The sequence below is a fragment of the Diceros bicornis genome, chromosome 3 (assembly GCF_020826845.1).
Source record: "Diceros bicornis minor isolate mBicDic1 chromosome 3, mDicBic1.mat.cur, whole genome shotgun sequence".
Lineage (NCBI taxonomy): Eukaryota > Metazoa > Chordata > Mammalia > Perissodactyla > Rhinocerotidae > Diceros > Diceros bicornis.
Genome location: NC_080742.1, coordinates 78,749,971 through 78,774,080, shown reverse-complemented (window position 1 = coordinate 78,774,080; position 24,110 = coordinate 78,749,971). Strand labels below are relative to the sequence as shown.

Here is a 24,110-nt window from a genome sequence, read left to right as displayed (position 1 = left end):
TCGGTAATCACCTCTTCATACGTTTATCAGATATATCTGTTTCCTCTTATGTGAAATGCTTGCTCATATCTTTTGTCCATTTTTCTATCAGGTTATTTGTCCTTTTCTTATGGATCTGTAGGAGTTCTTTACATGTCCTTTGTCTGTTGTGTGTATTATAAATATTGTGAATATCTTCTAGTTTGTAACTTGTTTTCTCACTTTATGGTGTCTTTTAATAAACAGAGCTCTTAATTTTATTATAGTCACAGGTATTCTTTTCATGGCTTTTTATGTCTTATTTAAGAATTCTTGCCCTTAAGGAATCTAAAGGACAATCTCAATGCTGGGGGTGGCAGGGGGGGCGGGGAGGTCCACAAATAGAGCCAGGTTACAGGCGAGTCACAGAGGCAAGCACTGACATGCCTACAGAGGCACTGTCTGGTCAAGGCAGCCCTGACTAGCCAGCACAAGCGACCAGCTGGCTGGCTGGCAGGTGTGTTCTGGTTATAGAATTGGATATATCATGCTATTAGAGCTGGATACCATTAAAAATTCTAATCATAGACTGTAATTAACTTTCCTTGCTCTGATGCCCCGCTCACTAAGCAACCTTCTGATTATAATTTGGCTTCCCATGTTTCTTGCCTACAGGGAGAAAATGTACTGTTAGGGCCGACGTGAGGATCCAATCCACTAAACAGTTACATGCCATGATGTAAATTAATAAATTCGTATTCTGATTTTATCATCTGCCTCATCTGAGCTCTGTAGGCGTGAGTCAGCATCCCCGAGTCTAATCAACACGGACACTGAGAACATCAAGCTGCTGAAAAACTAAGAACTAGACCCAGGACCAGAGTGAAATCACCAAGGTAACACTGCCCTGGAGACCCCTTGGCCTGATGGAGAAGACCTTTCTACATGTCATGCAATACAGATGGGGATCAAAATTGACTTTTGACACTATAAAGAGGTGCATATTCAAAACCATGGCTTGGTTCCATTCAGGTGAAGGCAAACAATAGGAGATGATCATGAGACTCATACTGAATATTTATTGGCTTATGAGCACACACCAGATGCTGCACAAATCCTATGCAGGAGGAAAAGATTTACAGACATGTTTGAAAAAAGGGCAGATGGTACATGCTGAGGAGGAATGGAACAAGAGGAACCTGACTGATGAATCCTTGCTCCACCTTGGTACTCACGGTCCAGGGTGTAAAATAGAAGAAAGTGACTTTAAAGACCAAAAAACAAAAAGCAAAAAAAAACCCGGAGAAGGAAACACAGGGTACACCAGAACACAAACAGGAATGTGCCCGGACAGTGAGATTATCCAGGCCAGAGGAGTGATTTAGGACCTGTAGGGTGAGGGCAAGATCTTTGAAGTAAGTTCAAAAGGCAAAGTGGAGGTGAACCTACTAGGAGAGATGGGGATAATTTAGCAATCCTACTATTAGATCACCACTTCACCCGGGGTTTCTGGGTGAGCAGTACCTATAACCACACAGATCCTCTCTGGGATCCCAGTTACACTGAATAATACAGGGAAGAAGGTGAGCAGAATTGTAGTATCTGGGAAGTTTTGCCCAGGGATGAGAAGTGATCCTCTACTTTGTATTCAGACCAAAAACAAACAAACAAAAAGGAAAAAAAAGGGAATGACCTATACTATGACTCTACAGGATTTATTTTTCAAAGAAAAATATGTTCAGGAAGGAGTAAGATAAATTAAAGGAAGTTCTGTGTCATCTTTGAGACCCATCTAAAAGATAAGCCTTGTCTCCCACAGCACCTCCCTCGGGACCCCTACAAGAGGAAGGTCACCAGCTGGCTAGATTGGATGAGGCTAGAGAACCATCTCAGATGTCCTTTGGTGCTAAAAATGAGGTAGACACATGTCACCCGGTAAAGGTGATCCCCATTGTGGCCTGCCCAACCAGCTGTGTGGAAGGAAAGTATACAAAAGGCTCAGTGAAACAGCAGGACCAGAAAGCAGCGGGGTGACAGAAGCGCTTCTCTCAGGTGCACCACAGGAATGCACGAACTTCAGGGAGAGGGGCTGGAGAGGGGCTGACCTGTGCTGGCTATAAAGCCAGAGGGCTCTGACTTACATGGGAAGGAATGAGCTCCCTTAATACAGCCTCAGCGTGTGCGCATACACAGGATAAATAAATGTAGACAGAGTGGGTTTCCTCCTCTAGTAGAGGTTGTCCCGCACGTGCTCCATGATGGTCTTCAGCCCCAGGCACGTCTCCTCTGCAGTGGGGATGATCTGGTTGGCTGGCAGGAGGAAGCCATAGTGCCCAGTATCTCTCAACTCAAAAGTGAGTGCATACTTGATGCCATTATCATACGCCCAGTCAGTACTGCTCCCGCTAGCTGGATCTGTAAGTCAGAAGAGAAAACACCTTTGAAGGCTAATTCCTTTCAGGGTTAGACAGGAAGGGGCCAGGAGCTCTGCCTGCCTGTGGTTCCTTAGGATCCAGAATTCTTTCTGAACATCATTAGGCCTATAACACATAAACAATGGCCTGATCCATGTGTCTCAGGCTTTCCTGCACCATGAGGGTCTTCACTAGTCTCAAATCAAGAGATTTTAAATCCTCATTCCCATCTTGTCACTAACTCACTGTGTAGACTCCTGCAGGTCACTCAAAACCAATCTCTACAGAGACAGAATGTAGGCAGCCTCCAAGATATCCCAATGATCTTTGTCTCCTGGGATTCATGTTCTTGTCTAGTGCCCTCGTACATTGAATAGGGCTCACCTGACCTGTGTAACTAACAGGAGACTGCAGAAATGAAGGTGTGTCACCTACAACGCTAGGTCATAAAAGATACTGTGGCTTCTGCCTTGCTCTCTCTTGGATCACTCGCTCTGGGGAAAGCCAGTGGCCATGTTGTAAGGACACTCAAGTAGCCTTATAAAGAGGTCCACGTGGTGAAGAACTGAGGGCTCCTGCCAATAATCAGCACTCACTCACCAAGCACCTGAGGGAGCCACGATAGCAGCAGATCTTCTAGCCCAGTCAAGCCTTTAGATGACTGTAGCCCTGGAAGACACCCTGACTGCAACCTCATGAGAGACCCTGAGCTAGAGCCACCCAGCTGAGCTGCTCCTGAATTCCTGACCCACAGAAACAGTGTAAGAAAACGAACGTTTATTGTTTTAAGCTGCTAAGTTTTAGGATAACGTTTTACACAGCAAAAGATAACTGACACACAGAGAGAAACAGGCTCAGCCTTTGGGACTTCCCTTTGCCAAAAGGCTGGAAAAAGGCAAGAAGCCTGTTTTTCTGCTTCTTCCCAGTCAAACTCTACCAGAGCAGAAATTGGCTAAAAGTGCAAAGTGTAGATGATATTGAATAATAAAATTATTGAATTTATTGAACATCTACCCTGAGCCAGTCATCATACTGGAAACTTTATATTTATGATCTCACTTAATCTTTAAAAACCCAAGTAGGTATTTATTGTCTTTGTTTTACAGATGAGGAAATCCAGGCTCAGAATGGGTCATCTATCCAAGGAACCATAAATGGAAAATGGCAAGGCTAGAATTTAAACCCAGGTCCATCTAATGATAAAGCCCATGCTTTCTTCAATCTACTTCCGGTCCATTTGGTATACTACATGTCTGTTGAACGAAAATATGGGTCCTTTTGTTTTTCCATTGTTCCTAATGGTTGTTTCTCATGATACCATTGTGACTTTTCTAGAGATGCTGCTTCCACTGAGATTACACGCTCCCTGGGCATGTGGAACTGGCTCTCCTACAGTCTCTGAAATCCTTGTGTGGTTCCCATAGCCTTTCTCTATCCTGAGACAATGCTGAATAAAAACCAGACAATGGCTCCAGAGGTTGCTCGAGGTTATTTACGTGGCCAGCTCAAGTATTTCAGAACACATTTAAAATTCAGGAAGGAGGTAAGCAGGCTTCTGCTGAACAGTCAAAGTGATCGAGTTCAAGAACTTCACTTTATTTGGGTCCCTGCTCAAAGCCTATCTACTCTTTTTTTTTTTTTTTTAACACAAAAGGGAACATACTATTAACACTGTTCTACACACTTAACATTTGAAGATTATTGCCTATTAGCACATATAGATCCACCTCATTCATTTAAGAGCTGTATACTGTTTCATTGTATGAATGTACCAAATGTGTTTTTATTCAGCACTCTACTGATGGATATTTAGGTGCTTACGAGTCTTTTGTGACTGTAAACAATGCTGTCATGAACACCCTTCACACTCAGGATCTATCCACGAACCAAACAAGCCCAAAGAACTTGTTCCCAAACCCTTAGTAGATCAGAATCAGTGAAGAGGAGGGGAAAGGGCTGCTAGAGGCAGTTGGCCCGAAAGCCATACAGTCTGATCATAGGAAGGAGACATGAAAACTCTAAAAAGCAGATACAACAATTAAAGAAGCAACACAGGCCAGGGCTGTTTAGCACAGGGATAGAACAGTCCAATAGGGCACAGTAGGTCTTCAGGATATAACAAGTGAAATTCAGAAGGCCACTCAGTCATGAAGAAAGGAGCTTAAATCTCTTCTACATGCTCTGTTTAAGAAGGCAGGAAAGTGTGAAATCCATTTTAGAATGAGTTTCATCTAAAATGGTTAATCTAAGAAAAGGTCCAGCACTTGAAGGGATAAATTTCAACTATTTATGCAGCACATGCCATAACCCATGGAGTTAGAGAGTTATTATACAAAAATTGATCACATTTTTAGAAAGCAAGGAGGGCAGACGAAGCCTATAAAGAATACAGAAGATAGGCTCTTAAAAGAAGTAGGAAATTTTTTTTTTTTTTTTTTTTTTTTGCTGAGGAAGATTCTTCCTGAGCTAATATCTGTTGCCATTCCTCCTCTTTTTGCTTGAGGAAGATTCGCCCTGAGCTAACATCTGTGCCAATCTTCCTCTATTTTGTATGTGGGTCACTGCCACAGCATGGTTGCCGACGAGTGGTGCAGGTCCATGCCCAGGAACCGAACCCAGGCTGCTGAAGCAGAGCATGCCGACCTTAACCACTAGGCCACGGGGCTGGCCCTGAGGTAGGAAATTTTACAACTCCTGGACAATCCTGAGGAGAGCCTTCCTCCTCTTTTGTTGGAGGAATCTGATGAGTATCTCTTGATTTTGGTACCGCTTATGCTGGGGAGAAGAATGCATTTGATGTGGGAAGACAAGGTCATCCTTTAAACTGGTGTTTGACCCAAAATCCAGAACCCAGGTGACACACAAAGATGTTTTGAGAGGACCCCCTTGGTTGGAGGGCTCCTACCAAGTTTCTTTAACTCTCTTTGGCCCCAGACTCAGTTCTGACTAATGAAGCAGAGGGTGGAGAAACTCTCCTGATGTGTTTGTTCTCTGAAGAATTCCCATCTAACAACACTAATAATAATAAACCATGAATAATTAACGGATTGTTGCCGCACTTAGCAACACAAACACCAACATCACGCTAACTGCTTTATGCAGCATGGTGGCAGAACCATAGACAAGGGTGCTGAGATCAGAGTACACAGGAGGATCCAAGATGTGGGATGGAGGATCTTCCACAAGAGGAAGACTGAAGGGAACAGCTAGTCGAGGGCGAAGCAGGTAAGATGGGAGAGTGAGTTAGAGTATGGAAGAGGAAAGAAATATCAGCACGTTTGCAGGGGCTCCGAGGGTGGACAAATTGTTGGAAAACTATTTACAGTGGAGGCACTAGAAGGAAAAAGAAGAGCATTAGCTTAAAAGGGGTCAGAGCTGTGCTTCCCATGTTTGTATTTACATTTTCCATTTTAGCTAGGGTCCTGGAGACAGATCATACTCTTCAGTGGGATCTTTAAATTTAAAGAGCAGAGTAAGGGAACTAGAAGGATCTCAGCAGGAATAGAATGAATTGTTCAGATGAAACACTTCAGTGAGAAACCAAAACAAAGGTATTTCCTCAAAATGAGGTTGAGATTGTGGGTAATGAGCCTCAAGACTATCTTCAGGTTTTGGGTTTTGGTAGAGTTTTGGTTTTGTTTTTTTTTTTTTGGCTTGATGCTAACCATTGTTGGGAGGACCCCCTAACCCAGCACCCAGCCTTGCGCCAAAGCTTGTTCATCTCTACTATGAAGGTGAGGGAGTCTCCTCCACCCCCACTTCAATCTGCCAATACAAAGGTGGATTTCCTTTGAAAATGGAATGGCAGACTTGAGGAATTTTTGATAAACTACATCAAGATCTTTAATGGAAGATAAGGAACACAGACTCTACCATACTGACAGGACTTGACTCATCATGGACACATGATAAACAGATGATAGTGGGGATGATGCTGATGAAGGTGACCGCCTGCAACAGCTACTATCACACAGGCTTGACATAAATTCAGTCTATTACTAACGAGAAAAACAGTCAGTCCAACTTGCAGCTCTTCTCCTGCTCCATTGCAAATTTCCTCTCAAAGCATTTTCTAAATAACCAATAAATACAATGAGTACTTACAGACAGTGGTGCAGGTAGGACCCACTCGGTAGACAGTGCCCGACAGGGAAGCAAGAGCTTTGGCTGCATGCCTTGCCACCTCGTCCTAGGAGAGGAAATCAGCAGAGTGAGAAGGAATGGATCCTGCAGCCTGACATTCCTCAGCTGTTCTGGTTTGGAAGACTCTCCACCCCTCCTTCGATTTTCTCTTCTGGTCTTCTTTCCCATCCAACCAGATCCAAGGCCTGACTATAAATTGAGGGAAATGTCACGGTTCTTCCAACTCCTTCTCCCACTACGTCTCCACTTCTTTACTTCCAGTTTGGGGAAGGAGGTAAAGAGAGAGTGGAAGAAGAAGGATAAGCACTCTGAAAGTGTGTGTATTATACACCCAAATTGGAGGAGCTGTATTTAAGCTCTCCAAAAATTGGAGGGCTGCTCACCAACCCATTGGGAATCTAGTAAAGACACCATCATCTTCACCTATGCTGAAGGAAAGGTATGTCATATTCATAAACATGAGGGAAGGTCAAGTACATTCAAGAGAAAACCTTCTAAGAGTTGCGTGTTCCCAGAGTAGAGGTGGAGACAGGTCCACTATATACGAATGTGCCCTATGCGGAGTGCCTGCTTGAGATCAGAATCTAGTCCACACCTAGCCAGGAGCCCTGCACCAGCTGGGAGGTTTATGGGCTAGCTGTGACCCTGGGCAGAGGGGCACATTCAAGCCGACCAGCACAGAAGGAGAGGCCTACAGTCCCCCTGCTGATGCCAGCCCTGCTCCAGTCAGTCCACCTTCAGTGCCTGTTCACATCCTGGGGTGAGTCACTGTAAGAGACACAGAGCACCCCTGGACTGTGGCCTATACCCTACTTAAACTCTACCTTAACCAGAGTGAGGAGCACCTCCCCCTTGCCCACCACAATGCCACCCACAGTTCTTGGCAAGCAGTGGGTCTGCAGTACATTTTGGTCAGAAAAACAAGTGAGAAGGATGGGCAGGGGTCAGCTGTGGTTCTTGGAACTCACAGTAAGCACAGAAATAAGGTATATTACTTCTTCCTGTCCCCAGTAGGCCTGATGGCACTTCCCAAAGGGCAGAGAGAGAAGACTGGGCCCTTAAAGAAACAAGCCCAGGCTTCTAGACTTTCTATATAAAGCTGTAGAACCACCACCATGCAGCACCCGAGGGTAAAGCAGGCCCTGGGCTGGGGGGAAGGCAGCCCATCACTCACCAGCTCCTCAGCATCTGAGGCTTTGTTGACCGTATACCCATACTGATACATTAGCAGCTGTGAGTAGCTATGCAGGTCGATGAAGCATTTGAAATTCTCGTGTTCTTGGATGAAATCTACCACCGATTTCACCTCCACTTCCAAATTGGCATGGGGTCTATGGTACACTTCAGAGCAAGGGTTGTCACTGGTTTCCTCTCCTGTAGGGGGCAGCCCAAGCAGAACATTAACCCATAGGAAAAGAAAACACTCAACCCAGAGGAGCGGCAGAAGGTACTGACAATGGGCAGGCCACTGCTAGATGCCCCCGAGAACCTGATCCATGGTGTGTATATAATTGCAGGGAGGATATAGAAGTGGGAGGTCAGGGTGTTGGATCTGCCACAGCTGAGGAAGAAAACTGGTAGGACTCCTTTAAATGGATAGAGTTGACCTTGTATTGCATCACTAACAGTTGTCATAAATAATTAATATCATACTTGACAATGAGTAGTAATTAATAAATATTCTAGATAATTACTATGAGTACCAATTAATAATGAAAATGACTCCATTTATTCTGGTGTCAACTCATTCTCTTGGTTCAGATCTTAATGGCCAGGCACTGCCAGAAATAATCTATTGTTGTGGCTAAAATCTCTTGATATTTTGACAGGTATTGAGAAATACTGCCTTCTGTATTACTTCACAATATGGCTCCCTGAGGGATCTGGTGTGTGTGTGAAACCACCCCAGTTGTGAGAATATCTGACTTAACTTTGATCCCCTCGGTTCCACATTTGTATCAGCTCCTTTCCCACAGTCATATTATTTTTCCCCCAATGGTTTGTGTGGTATTTCTATGCAAGTAAAAGAAGTACATTAAAAACAAAACATCAGTAAAGCTGTAGAACAGTGAAAGAGAACTATTTGGATTTGGAATGGCAAGGTGAGTTTAGATCCTAACTCTTAACCATATGCTTTTGAGATTGTCTCTGAGCTTCAATTGTCTCATTTCAGATAATAAAATTCACTCACTAGGTAAGAAGAATAAGATAACAAGAATAAGATAATACATGGGAAAGTACCCGGCACATGGTTGGCACTATTGTGGGGATGATTTTTAAACAGCTGGAACTCAGAACCCAGGGCTCCTAATTCTCATTCTCTTTCCATCATATCAAAGGGCTGAGGTTCCTATTTATACATCTCAGGGTAAACTGCTGGAGTTTAATCCTCACACCACTATCTTGCCTGTCAGGGTAACAGTGCTGATAGCTCTCTTCTAAGTTGCCACCAGGAGCCCTTCCACCCACACAGTCACTCACCCAGGAGAAGCTGGGGTGGCCAGGTATAAAGAAAAGCTGTGGATTTGTATATCTAAGACCAGAATGGTTTTTAAAATATTAGCATTCTCTCAGGAAGACAGGAATTGCAGAGTCATTCTCTTTCAAAATTACAAAAAAAAATTTTTTTTTTAAATGAGACATGGAGAGCGTAAAGGATTCACCCAAATCTCTCAGTGAATCAGCAATGGAGCCAGCCTGGAAAGAGGCTCCCTCACCCCCAGCTCAGAGCCCTGTGGACCAGGCTACCCAGGGGTAGCAGGATTTGAAAACTGTCTTCCCCAACCTACCTGCAAAACTAGAGTTCCAATTTCTATTTGGATCAGTGCCAACGCAGGAGCTTCCAGAATTTAGGGATCGTGTCTTCCTCCAAAATTGGTTCTGAAAAATCCACCAAGGAATGAACAAGCATCCAGACACGGGTTAGAGCACAGGAGAGGTGAAAGTTTTCTTTGGGGGCCTATGATGGAGATGGGCACCATGGACGGGGCAAGCTGCTTGCAGTTCTGCCTGGAGGATCATCGGGGCTCCAGGCCTCACTGACTGAGCAGTCTCCTCTCATGCCCCAGAGGGACGAGGCTCAGCCCTCCTGGCTCTGAGAGAGGGACTCCTCCAAAACGCCCTGATGAGAACTTTATGATGCAAGAACCAGGCTGATATCACCTGAACCCACTGAGTAATTTCTGGCTTCGGTTAAAGTGGGACAAATGACCATCATGTGCCCGAATGATCGCTGATGCGATAGGAAGCGCACAGCAACGATTTTATTCTTGCCTAAAAAGTTAACCTGAATCCAATCAAGCCTCTAGATCTGACCATCAGTGAATAGGAAACACGAAGGATAAGGGAACAAATTAAATGGCGCACAACCAAGAAGCCATTAGCCAAATTCAGAATGTGAGAAGTTCTGCAGGACAATTTACTTGGTTTCTCCAACAAGTGTAGGACATTTTCAAAAGATATGTGTGTGGTGGTGGGGGGAGCGGGGTGGGGTAAATGTTGTAGAATGAAAAAGCCCGCAGAGCCAGAATAACCAAATGCAGGGGTAGAGCTTATGTGGATCCTGATTTCGACAAATTGACGCAAAAGACATTTTAAAGATAATTGAGGGTATTAGATGATATTAAAGAACTTCCATTAATTTTTTAACAGTGTATTGTTTGTTTGTTTGTTTTAATTATCATCAGCTAGAGATGCATACTAAAGAAGTTTTGGGTGAAATAACCTGATGTCTGGGATTTGCTTTAAAATACATCAGGAAAAAAATGTGTGGGAGGAAAAGAAATAAAAAGAAGATTGGTGGAGTGTTGATAATTGTTGAAGATCCAACATAGGGAGTTCATTAGACTATTCTCTCTAGGAAAAAATATTCCCTGGTGATTCTCAGCTCAGGGAATGATTGGAAAATGAGACCCCAAGGAAGCTCACAGCATGCACATTTGTGGAAGTTTTCTCCAAGGTCATACAACTATTTAGTGACAAAGCAAGGAATTCAACAAACAAGTCTTAACATCAAGCCCCGCCCACTTGGTATTACTCACTTCAGTTTGCATGTATAAATATCCATCAGGATTGGCCACAGGCAACAAGAAAATATCCATCTTCTCCAAGATGGAGGTGATGGCTGGATCTTTCCCATAATCAGATACAACCTAAGCAGAGCCAACAACGAGCTTCTCAGCTCGGCCATCGCAGGCTGGGTTGCTAGGTCTAAGCCTGTGTATCTTCCCCAGATGCCCAGCTCCTAGAATAGCATCCACCCTCTGCAGCCTCCCTGCCACCCTCACAGACAAAGCTCTCTGCAAAGCCCTCAGAGCACTTCAAAACCTGGAAACAGGGCTGCATGATGACAGCAACTGCAATGAGTCCTGGGCTGCCTGGCTTATTCATTCCTTCCAGGGCATGGGACAGGGAAGGGAGAGCCACACATCATAACAGTTATTAGGAATCTGCACCCCCATGCTAGGGGTAGGGAAGATGGATCCTCCACATGCACCACCCCTCCTCTCCCAGCACTGGCTTAAAGCAGGCTTTCCAAAGGGACATGGAGACATCATGAGGTCCCTGAGGGCCTGGGGGACTTGGAAGGGACTGAAGGCAAGCTCATCTGAGTTTTCCTGCTGAGAAGGCTCTGCTCCCTTTCTGCAGGGCTGACTATGGGTCAGTGTTTCAGGGCTGCCTCTGCGGCTCATTAGTTTGCTTACCGCCGTGAATGCACTTTGTCATTTAGCCACAGTGGCTTGATCAAGGGGCTCTGACCTTTTGCTCCTCTGATCTGAAAAGGCCCCCAGACCACTGTATCTATGCAGAGCGCCTTCGCACCTCATCCCCCAGGCCCAGTCTCACGGGACACAGCAGGGGCACCCTGAGCACACTAGAATTCTCAGCTAATACCAGGTGACATGACCTTCCTTGCGGTCCAGATGGCCGTAGCCGGTGAGAGCCACTCCCGGGAATGGATGCCTGCGTTCAGCCAAATGGCCGGCGGCTGCCTGCCTTCTACAGTGCTGAACTGTGGAAGGAAAAAGAGACCAGAATATGACCCTACTGCCCGAGTCTCCACTCACCTCTCTTCTCCCCAACACGCCCCTACTCATTTAATCCATTTAAGATAATTCAGAGACCAAATGTTCCTGAGGGCACCATCTATTTATCTGGTTTATCCGTGACCAGGGAGCTTAACTGGCTGGCTGGTAGGGCCCAGCCGCAGCCCGGGCAGCTAGAGCTGCTCCAGGGTTGGAAGTAAATGGGAAGGGGAAACAATTGCTATTGTGAATTATAGTGCCAGTGTGATTAGAGATAATATTATGTCTCTTGAAGGACCTCAAATGGTATCCCAACAGAGAGAGACACAAGAGTGCATAAACCAGCCTGTTCTAGTTGATGCAATAAAGGAATTCAGTTTTAAAATGAGGTAGAGGGGTTCACTAGAGCTCTTTGTAAACGGCATGAAATGAATTCTGGCTCCTGCCTTTTAGTGTGGGGCCCCCTTGGGTCAGAGCTTGGTGCTAATAAAGCCAGGGTCTCCATCAGATTGGCAAATAATCTAAATTTATGTAGATTATTTTACAGCAGCCAGCTCAGTGCAGGTCTCCTCCTGCTGGTAATTTAACCACTGCTGTAAGCCTGGGCTCTTCAGGGCTCAGATGAAGTTGAGGGTTTGACAAGTTCTTAGCACCATCAGTTGTTCCATGGTTCATATCTCCAAATTCTTTTTTATTCATTCAGCTGGATTATTTACGTAATTTATGTCACTGCCATAAATTCTCTACCTCCTTTGCCAATATAGACCTGAATCTGTTAGAAATATCTGGAAATTAGGCTTTGTGCAGCCAAGGATCATAGGCTGGGCTTAAAATTACATCAACCCTAAAATTAGCTTCCTAGATTGCTTTTCCAATAAGTACCCCTAAAAGCAGAATAGAATTCGTAGGCCTATCCCAATTTGTCTTGATTTTTACAGAAGGTGGGAATGAAGACAAAAGACTGTGGCCCATCTGAGAGTTTTCTGGAATACTAACCACCTCCCCACTTCCTCTTGATCCTGCCTTTCAGTCAAAACTTGGAACGGAACATGCTCCTTCTAACTCCCTCCATTTTAGGCAAAAGCTGGGGACTCTCTGTCAGACCAAATTCAAACCCGGGTAGATGTCTCCCCCACCTCACTCTCCTCCCTGAAGTCAAGAAGGTCCTAAAAAGCTGCCTCCTTCAGAGGTGTGAGGGTGGGGTCCGGGACACAAGGAACCAGGTGCCTCAGTCCAGGCAGGCCCTTCAAAGAGCATGGGGCCTCACCTTCCGTACATACATGACTGGTTTTCAAACGAATGCCCAATCTTCACCCTGCACGCCAAGTCAGGAAACTCTCCGGCAATGTTGTCCATCTCATGGTAAATCTGAAACATGAAAAAGTAAACTTGGGGGCATTTTTTAAATTTTTCACCTCTGGGTGGGTATCTGTGAACTTTATCTTGTTGATCTTAATGATTTCTTCCAGCTCCCTAACCTTAGGGTTGACAATATTATCAGAGGAATGCTTATGCTTGAGGAACTGTCTAAGAATCCATTTCTACTAATTTCACATTTTATTTGTCCACAAAATTAGAGTCCATTAGACTGGAGTAGAGAGACTTGGGAAGACATTGTTCCACAATGTGGCCCTGTGCACTATACTAGACTGGCTAATCAGCGATGGCCCCATTCAGCCATGGTTCTTAAAAGCATTGCTCTGCAAACTCTTTTGATTACTTTCTCCATCAGTAAAAAAAAAAAAAAGAAAAAAGTTAGCATGCACTATGCATATATATACTACTACGCAAATCTATTACGTACATTATAAAACAAAATATAGAAATAAAAATGGTTACGTTAATAAAAAACATAAACATATGTAGAAATATAAATAGAAGGTGTAATAGTTTCTTCCTCCATCCTGGTGGACCATCTTGTTTATACCCTGCACTACAGGCACCCCACCTGGGAGATAATTCCTCTAATTCCTCTCTTTTAGAGAACAAGTGAAGAGATGTAAATCATGGCTACCAACGCTTCTATTTGCTTTCGATAAAAAAAAAAAAAGAATTAAATAGATTTTATCCATCTTAGTTGCTCAAACTTTACGAGGGTCAAAAGAAGGAAATAAATTTATATTTAGACCTTAAAATTGAAAGGCGGAGCCTTACAGAGGAAGAAAATGTGCAATCAATATAGAATAAAATCAAGCTTGCAGGGTTTATCAGACTTGCAGTCAATACGGCAGATTGAGCGGAAGCAAGAAACCACCCCCAGATATATAGGCAAGCCAGCTAAAATACAATGAAGATGATTCACGATCAAGTTTAAAGGCCAAAAAAGGAGAAATTGCAGGTGTCAGAAATAAAGAGGGAACTAGCTGGCAGAGGGGAGGGCAGAAGATATAGCCCCGGGACCAGATATCTGCTGCCTGAGGTGCTGAGGGTTTACAGCAAACCAGGAGTGGGAGTAGAGAGCACAGGACCCAGATGGGGGCAAGGAGCTGGAACTTGAGAGCTGGGAATCAGCAATTTCAGCCACGAAAAGGGCCTAGAAACTCTACCCTCTGACCTAGAAAGTGGAGCAAAAGCCAGAAGCCTGCCCTAAGCTATGAGGGAAAAGAGAGTCACCCAGGAAAAGTTAAAACCCCAAGCTATGTCCAGATGGGGGGGTCCAAATTCACACTGCTAACATCAGGGGAACACTCATTGGAGAAACTAACAAAAATAACAGCAACCACAACAACACACACAAAGGATCTGAAACTCCCACTGAAGAGACACACTAAATTCCCACTAGAGACCTAAGAAGGCCTCAGTGGTCGTAGGATACGAGCTCTTAAAAGCTGTTTTTAGAAAGAACTGAATATGATCAAGCCAGGAGGGAGACAGTACACTAATTCACAGCGAAGGCCTCTCAGGGAACAAGAGGGAGCTGTAAACCACATGAAAATTGCACCTAGAGTCAAGAGAACAAAAGCAAGTGGAAGAGAAAGTGAGGCTCCCACAGCAGGCAGGTGACGGGATGGAGTTTCTGGGGTCTTGGGTGACATTTGCAACTGGTTAGCACAGCTAGGGAGTGCCCCATGTTAGTGAGGCTAACGTCATGGGTTTGATCCCTGTGTGGGCCCTGAGCTCTGCTTTCATCCGTCGCCCTGGACTGAACTCCTAACTTTATCCAGCTGTTTTGCAGATGTATGTCATTGGTCACAAGAGGGATCAAGGGGCATTGTAGTTGGAAGTGTACACAATAAACAAAGCTACTGACAATCGTGGGAAAGAAGTAGAAATAGTTGGTCAACCTTTGAAATAATCCCTCATCTAGAAGAAAAACAACTCAAAGTATACGCCTCATGAAAAGCATGCCAGGAATACCATCTTTGGATATAAAGAACAACATGTATTCAGGTATAGGAAAAAGAATATCAATTTAGATTCAGCATGTGTTCCCGAGCTAGCAGAGAGTTTCCAGACTAATGAAGAAGACATTGAGGGACATATGAGAATTGCATAGTATGTGATGTGGTTCCATTCTATAGTTCCTCTTGATTTCTCAGGTTCCAATATCATATTAAATTATTCTGCTCCAAGTTTTTCATTTGAAGGGTTGGCTTACCTTGAAAGTTAATCATCTGTATAAAGTGGTTTCTAACTAAACACAGCGCCAAAATTCATTATGGACAAATACACATTATAAGTAGTCATGATAAATGAGTGGAAATACTTCGTTAACCTTGGAAATAACCACTTGTCTACTTGCCTGGAATACAAAACATTTTAACCTGGCTGAATAAAATACAGGGATTATGGTGGGGTATAACACAGTTGAATTACAAGGACTGGAAATGATTGCAATTATTTCACGGTTTCCTTTAAGGGGTTGCTGAAGAAAAGAAGGAGGCACGTGGAAGATAACGTTCAGTTTGCATTTCACTATGCTCTAGGGGCTGATGGAAGTTAAACAACTCAAGAATTAGAAAGGAACTGAAGTGTACACATTTTACCCCTCAGTAAAGGGATATTGTGCCAAGGACTAATACCTCTTGAAAGTAAGGAAACAGGTTACCAAACCCAGGAGGCCCATGACCTTGACCTTAACGTGCTTTGAAACACCTACAGCTTCCAGGGAATGGTAGGCTCCATAGTTGAAGTTATTATTGCTCCGTTCTTGCCCTTCATTGTGTCGCATTTCTTCATCTTCGTTATCTAAAAGGGCCTAAAACAGACATGGCAACACTGTGAAGTGATCCATTGGAGATGGAGGTTCATGTTGTTTCTGCCATATCGTGGCACATGGGCTGGCCAAGATGGCAGCACCCTGGGCACACATATCAAACAGCACAAATGTCAAGGTGTAAAAGGGGGTCAGATTTCTTCCTCATATCTATAAAATCTTATTTCTTGGCACCCAACATACATCACCCCATTCAAAGCCCACTGACTCCCTGGAAACAACATATGTGCTATTTGGTTATTCTATACTATGAATTCTCTATACATCAGCCCACATCTGGTATCCAGTGCCTCTGAAATACACAACTTGGGAAACCATTCAGAAACAAAGAAATTCTTATAACCACTCATACTTTAAAGGTTCCTGGCAGATGTCTGTGACATGCGAGGATGATTAATAAGCGCACAGCTGCTCACGCCATCAGGAAACTCCCGGGCCAAATCACCAATTAGTCCACAACCCACCTCGGTAAAGGAGAGAACATGAGCCAGACACTGTCCTGCTGTTCAAATACAGGTCATGAGGCTGGTGTTTGGCTTGGGTGATGATGTTCCCTCTGCTGGGGTCTGTTGGTGACAATCCCCCTTTTTCAAAGGATGCTTTTTATGACTGATCTCCAACACCCTCCACCTCCCTGCCCACTCTGTTCTTCCCTCTTGACTTCAAATAAGGAAAAGAGACTTAATATTTATGGGACATCTATGATGTACCAAGCAGTTAGACATTTTACATATATTTAATGACTTAATCTTCTCAATAAATCATATGAAATAGGTATCACTATTACCATTTTACTAGCAAAGAAACAGAGGTTCAAGAGGTTAATAGCTGGTCCAAAGTCACACAGCTAGTAGTTAGCAAAATCAAGATTTGGATCCAGATCTGTCTGGTTCCCTAATCCATGTATGCCCTCTCTACTACAAGATGTTCTTCTAACAACTCACTGTACTTTACTTCTATATACCTCAATGTCTTCATCTGTAAAAATGGAGAAGGATAAGACCAGAACTTGAAAATGTCTCAGATCCACTCTGGCTGCTTGGTCCTATGCAAGACCAGTGAGGGACCTTGGCCTACCCACCTGCAGGTCTTCAATTGTCACTGAGTACTCTAAGCCCTGGGACTTCGGGAAGGATTTGACTGGCTGCAGACTGACAGATGGGACCAGGACATCCACAGGATGACTGAAGGTGGAGGGAGATTTCCAGACGTTGAGCTGAAGAGAACAGAAATAAAACCAGGTTAAAGGACAGTTCAAGTAAAAGGCACAAGGAGCTCATTCTTCGGAACCACTGCCAAAAGCCAGGGTGCTCCCTGAGGGGCCAGGCTCTGTCCAAGGGCAAACTCTGCCCATTTAACAACTGTGTCTGGTGAGGCCAGCCCAGCAGGCAACACCTGGCAAAGTCCAAGAAGTAATTAGTCAATGGCAGATAGAAGGATGGACCCCACTGCTGAGGCCTGCGATCTCCCAAGACAGCACTGCTACGATCTACAGCACCTCTCCCCCATCAACCCTCTCAGTTGTGTAAAGGCATGTTGACTAACACAGATTAGACACAGAAACTCTTCAGGAATAATAATGCTGGTGGTGCAAGAGTCTTCTCCCACCAAAGTCAGAGATACTCAAGAGGACTAAGAAGAACCAGGTACCTTAAAGTTGTCTGAATTCAACAGCTGACTTAGTTTGCTGCTCTCGTCTCCATTTCTGACATTAATCCTAAAAACTTAGTCCCTAAAGAAAAAAAAAATGCAAAAGATAATGGTGAGCTTTCAGCTGGCAAATAAACCCCAAGCATTCTATCCCAGACATCACTGGACTGAAGGAGAGGAAATGGTCTAGTCTTTGGTTACAATGTATAGCCATTAAAAATAAGGCTACATGGCAAATATGAAAAAGTGCTTATGGTATAACTTTAAGGGAAATATTAAGTGAAAGAGCAGGACACAAAATTGTATGTATGCCATGATTACAAGTATGGAAAAAACAGATGCATTGGAAGAAAAACAGACAACGGAAATATAGCAAATGCTGACAATGCTTATGTTCGGGTCGTGGGATTATAGATGACTTACTTTTTTTTCCCCTTGTATCTGTTTTCTGTAATGTGGTCATATTACTTTATAATGAAAAACATATATATTTTGCAGAAAGGAATGTTCCTGAGTTACATGCAAAGCTAACTCAAGACATAAAGAAGCACTTCTTCACTGTCAGGGGCTAGGACTGAAACTCTGGCTGAACGTCCATGCTGGAAAGAGCTGGAAAACAGAACAGACCTTCCATCCTTGGAGGGTTAGCTATTTTCCTCTTAGCAAAGATGAGAGAGTCTGGGTGCCTTCTCATTCCTTTCCAGTTCCAGAACCCTGTACAAATGTGAATTACAACCTGGACCAGGGTGTTGGGGCTGAACTTGGGATTCAGTCCTCCCAAGGGGGCCCTGAGAGGGCCCAGAAGGGAGCCGGCCAGTCCCGAGCCCCCTTTGTTGTTTGTTCTGCACTTGTTTCATATACGCCATTTAGCTGGAAGCCGCAGCAGCAGGGGTAGAGGCCCCCTGAAGTCCTGTGTGTGGGTGGGAGACGGCCGAGCCTGAAAAGCTGCCTTTGTGCTCTCAGCCGGCTCAGGGAGCCAGGGGAGCCATTAGGCCGTTGCTAGGTGACGGCCCGAATGAATCTGCACTCGACGCTGTCACATGCGTCATCCTTTTGACACAATGAATGCGAGAAGAGCTGCTGGAGAGGGCTGTGGGCTGAAGGACCTGTTGACAGAGAAAATGGTCCTGTCACAGGGAGCTAAACGTGCAGCCTCACATGGCAGATCAGCATCTCCCCATCAGAAAACCGGCTCAATCCGGATGGACTCTCAGGGTTTAACTTTGTTCTGGGAGGTTCTAGAGGATCTCTAGGGGGTCTAGTCCAGCCCCAAGGAGGCAAGGTGCACTGTAGAGTTGCTTCCATTGCAAGTGGCAGGTCTGGAGGAAATGCCAGTGACCAAGGCTCACTTTCTCCCGACTCACCGGTCCGCACAGGGTTGTGGAAGGTGGGCTGCTTACTGCATCTCAGGGGAGCCGCTGAGGCTGTAAAGGAGAAGCCGCTGACTGGGCAGGTCTCAGCCTGAACCCAACAGGCTTGCTAGGAGTCAGACTGCAGCCCTGGGAAGATGGGGAGTCAAGCCACCACTTCCCTGACACTGGGCAGGCAGCCTCGCAAAAAAGGGACAGGTTTAATACCGAAGGGAAATCCTCACTCCTGGCTGAGTACCAGGGCCCAGCTACCAAACTCATGCTCTGTCACAACCCATCCCCCCATAACACTCCAGAAAAAGGGATGTCTTAAAAATGGATGTTCTAGAAAGCACTGACATCTCTACTGGCAAAATTAGGTATTTGTAAAATATAGCACTGATTAGAGCAATCACAAAAAAGGAGGGGAGGAAAAAGGAACGGGAAGAGAAAAAAAGCAGAACATGAGAAGACGGAGCTCTTAGGAGTGTGAAAATCATGTTACACATTCACCCAGAGCATGTGTTTTACTTTTCCCGAGGTGATAACTTCACAACAGAACTTCCATACTCCTGGGCACAGTCCACGACAATGGAACACAGTGGATCTAACTGGCCCTGATGGTGATTAAATCCACAGCCCACTTCATCATGCCTTAACTAGCCCAGCTACAGAGGTTCAAGACATATCTGTAGTGTGCAGAGACAGGGTAGAAGGGCTGGTACAGAGCAGGGCCCTTCTCCATCTACCTCTCCTATACCCTCTTGGCTCCAGCCTCAGTGAAATCCCAAATCCACCATGTACTTTGCCCTTCTATGCCTTTGCACATGCTATTCCCTCTGCCTGGACAACCAGCCCTTTTCCTTATCTGCCTAGCAATCTCCCACCTAGGCTTTAGGACCAACTCCCATCACCCATGAGGTTTTCCCTAACCAGAGGAGGCAAAGTTAGAAACAGTCTTCAGATGGTGCTAAAAATTAGGGGTGAGAGGGCTGTCTAACATTATTCTAATGAACGTTAAGTCCACCAATACCTGGAAGCAGAAAGAACATAAGTGGGTGCCAGGTGAAGGGCAACCTTCTTCTTGCCCTCATTGTCCTTGTCTCTATTTGGAAAATGCCTTCTCCAGGCCCTGAGAGTCTGGGTGGCTGAACACGACCTATCTCCACCATCTGGAAATTCATTCAAAGACCTTAAGCTCTTTCTGAAGATGGAAGACTGGCCTGGGAGGGGAGATATGGTGAGATTTGCAGGCTGCCACGTTCACCCCTCCTACTCAGCACAGCTGTTCTTGCAGCTCTTCTTAATTCTGGCCCCCTCCAATACCCAGGGCTGTTCAGCTGCTGCGAATGCAATGGTTGTGATCCCCTCTCACTCACTCCCACACTTGTCCCACCTCTGGACAGTCAACAGTCACCTTGGTGCTGAGCTTCTATTCCTCCCCCTTTTGCCATGCAGGCAGCCAGGTGGCCTGTTCTTTGTGCCTTTCTCACCTGCCTCCCCAACCAGGCTTAGCAGCTACCATGAGTACTGAGAGATGGTTTCTCAGAACTCTTAAATGCCTGCCAGCTACTGCCGATGCTACAACCTGTTCTGCAACTAACTTCCTGTTCTCTGCCTGCCCCGCACCTCTAGGCATCCTGGCCACCATCCCATCCTTAATATGACTGAAGACCAGGGCAGAAGACACCAGCAGAGTGAGAGAGCCTGGGGAGGTAGGTGAGATGGGTGGGAGGAACGGAGACTGTGGGGGACAACCATGATCTTCATCCCCATCAGCTCCATACCCACTCCAATCCAACTTGTGTCCTGATTTCCCACCCACTTGAATGACCAGAGGCCAGCTTCCCCTTGCTCTAAATGTTCACCAAGCTGGGTGTTTGGGACATGTCTATGTACCCCAGGGAGGATTCCATCACCTTCGCTGGGTTCCCTACTATGGGGTTAAGAACTGATTTGGAGGGCCGGCCCCGTGGCTTAGTGGTTAAGTGCGCGTGCTCCGCTACTGGCGGCCCGGGTTCGGATGCCGGGCGAGCACAGACGCACTGCTTCTCCGGCCATGCTGAGGCCGTGTCCCACATACAGCAACTAGAAGGATGTGCAGCTATGACATACAACTATCTACTGGGGCTTTGGGGGACAAATAAATAAATAAATAATTTTAAAAAAAAAGAAAGAACTGATTTGGAGATGAGGATGACACTTAGTTAAAACCATCTGCAATTAACTCAGGCACACAGCCCTTTCGGCGCAAGCCCCTGTGATGAGCACTTCAGGGTCCAGCCCAGCTGTCTCGACTCAGGTGTCCACTGTATTGTAGGAGAAGTCTGTACTCTGAGAAATAAAGATTTTTCAGCCACGTGAATAGCTGCAGTGGGAGCCTGATGGCTCCATGCGTCAGCGCACACGGCAGCAAGTGTAGTTATTACACACCTACTGCTGAGCTGCCTGTGGAAAAATCTCCTTCCCAGGCCACCTGCTACACCTAACCCCTCTGAGCTATTTGGCAGTAGAGACCAGGTGTGAACACAACTCATCACCATAAAAATTACTCAATCTCATATAAGTAATTACCTCAATAAACAACCCCAAAGTCCCTTTAGCCAGATAGTATAATAGAGAGTAAACTAACAGATATAGATGGATGAGTGAGATATAGGATTCTATCTGGAGATTAACTTGTGTTACAGCAAAAGGGCATGGGTTTTGTATTCAGACTTCCAGCTCCCCTGCTTACCAGCTAAGTGGCCTTGGGCAGGTTCCTTAACCTTTCTAAGGCTGAATTTTTCATGTTTAAATTGAGGCAAATAACACCCCTGCCTGTCAGGGTTGTTGTGTGATCCAAAAGATAATGCACATAAAAGCACTTTGCAAATAGCAAAGTATTATGTAATAATGAGTTATTAGAATTCAATCTTCTAGCAGGGTACCACGGCATCCTTTCATCTCTCCTACCTCCCAAATGTCCTCTCCTTTGCAAACCTCAAAGCATTCAGTGTGGAGTGGGTTAAGCATGTGTGCGCGTGCACACACACACACACACAGTGTACACGTGTGTCCTTGCATGTCAATACAATGCTGCAGCTACACAAGACCCATCACATCGCCATGTCCTAGATGCTGACAAGAAAGCACCAGCTCTACTAAGCTTTCACTGGTAACAGAGAAGTGAAACCAAAAAGCCTAAGACCCAGGTTCTCCCTTAAGCATGGCAGAAATTAAAAACAATTTCTGGTAATTCTTGGTAATTCACAATACGGGAGTAAGAAAGTAGGAGATACATGGAACTGACCATACAAATAAGAACTAGGAATAAATAGAATTGGCAGGAGATTAGGGAGCTGGGGCAGGACTGTGGAGGCCATCTAGTCCTGATTCCACAGATAAAATTGAGCCTGAGAAAGAAGTAACTGGTCCAGGATGACACAGGAGCAGAGCCGGCACAGGAGCCTAGGTCTTCTTTCCCAGTGCCGTACTGCTTGAGGTATAATCAGCCATTCATATTCCAAATCCATTTGGCTCCCATACCTCTGAACTAACCAAGTGATAATAATAGTAAGTCCAAAAGGAACTTACCCAAAAAACTTTTCTCGGCCGCAGACGCTGGGCCCAATAAAGGCCCCAAAGAACAGTATCCACTTCATGTCCCAAGGTTGTCAGTCATAGAGTGGCTGAGTCAAGCTGTATTAATAAAGAGTCTGAGGTAGACTCACGTCCTCAAAAATGCTAATGTGATTCCCAAGCACCCTTGCAATTCTGACGGTACGTCAGGTGGGTGCCTGCCTATGCCTCTTCCATTCCTTTTGAGTGATAAAGCCCAAGCCTCTTGACTTACAAGGTCAGGAACTTGCTCTTCATGCTGGAAAAGTCTGTGCCAAGGGTGCCATATTGCTCATCACTTGGTATTTAAATAGCATTTTTTGAGTAAATAGGAAAGTCCCAGGATAGGAGAGGCCAGACTGTAAACATGGGATGGAGTTACCTCTAGAGGTAAAAAAAGTGAAGACTATCAAAGAAACCACAAGCCAACTCTAAGGCCACACACTTCACAAGCCCTCTCAGAGAATTTCACCAGGGCAGGTCATAATGATGAGAGTTTGTGGCCTCTGTTTTGAATCTGACACCTAATTCCCATGACTCCACTAAGAAAGTAGAAATACATGAGGTAAATGGTATAAGAAGAATACGTTAGTCTGAATAAATTATCTGTTTTCCTTGGTGTCTGAGCTAAAGGTAAGGATTAATGATATTATTAATAATAATACTTTCTTACATTTGCTAGACTCTGAATCTGCTGTCCTGTCCACCAAGCCACAACAGAATAAATGGAAGACACTCATGATCTCCACGACTTCTTCAGGGACTCTGAGGCCTTGAGTCTGTCCTGGGAGCCCCAAATCCTACAAGCCTCCCCCATTCCACTGTCCTTATGGTCTACATTCTTTCTGCACTTGCTCAAGGGGAGTGGATACAACCAAGAGTCATAGGTGGGAGTGTTAAAGAAAAATTATTCAGACACATTAAACTGTAAGGAAGACTTCATTCAGGATTATCACAATAGGAGTCATGCAACAAGAGAGAGTACATAATTGTGTTCAACTCTGAATACAGTAAAGACAGCACAGTGAGGGGTCAGCAGATAGAAAACTGCCAAGAGGAGGCATCAAGGATAGGGAAGTTTCTTGCTTAACTGGCCTAACTGGATTCTTGCTAAAGTCAGGCCAAGGATATAGACATAAAAAGTGGAGGATGACGAACTTGATCAGATATCAAGAATTGGGGGATGACTTAGCAGGATTCTTTGCCAAGCCTGATTTAGACAGGGCCCAAAGACAAGGCCTAGTCAAAAAGAGGGCTCAGAGAAACCTGTCTAAGGTTTGGTCAAGGAGAGTCTTTGTCAGGAGTTGTGGAGGTGGGGGCCTCTATCAGAGCTCTTTTGCGCTTCCAACGCTGAAACTGAACTCCTATGCCCACTCTGGTCCATCACAAAGGTTGGGCTCTACTTCACCAAGATAGAATTCAGCTTTGAAATTAGTAACAAGAAAAGCTGAGATCTGAATCTGCAAGAAATGTAAACTAAAGAATCAAGTACCCTGAATTCTAGGCAAGCTAAAATTCACTTCCCACCCTTTTCTCCCAGGGAAAACCATCAACAAAATCTAAATCCCTAATAGAAGTGAATGTCTACAGAGAAATTATATGGAATCTGAGACCCAGCCTTGATGGGACACCTAGGAGGAAGCAGTGTCACTGGTTTGGGTCCCCACCAGTTTTTCTAATGCAGCATACCAGTAATGGAGAAGCAAAAGGCAACAATGGAACCAGAGGATACAGCACCTAGCACAATGCTTGGCAC

The 24,110-nt window shown here is 44.9% G+C and overlaps 1 protein-coding gene across 1 annotated transcript; it reads right to left on the bottom strand.

Annotated features, from left to right (window-relative positions):
• Positions 1 to 2,185: 2,185 nt before the first annotated feature.
• On the bottom strand, positions 2,186 to 22,398 carry CPA4 (carboxypeptidase A4). Its single transcript, XM_058529982.1, is given in 12 exon segments — positions 2,186 to 2,373; positions 6,477 to 6,561; positions 7,690 to 7,889; positions 9,305 to 9,395; positions 10,556 to 10,666; positions 11,422 to 11,526; positions 12,807 to 12,823; positions 12,826 to 12,907; positions 15,639 to 15,737; positions 16,837 to 16,971; positions 17,406 to 17,487; positions 22,331 to 22,398. Coding segments are annotated over 12 exon segments (1,263 nt in total).
• Positions 22,399 to 24,110: the final 1,712 nt, after the last annotated feature.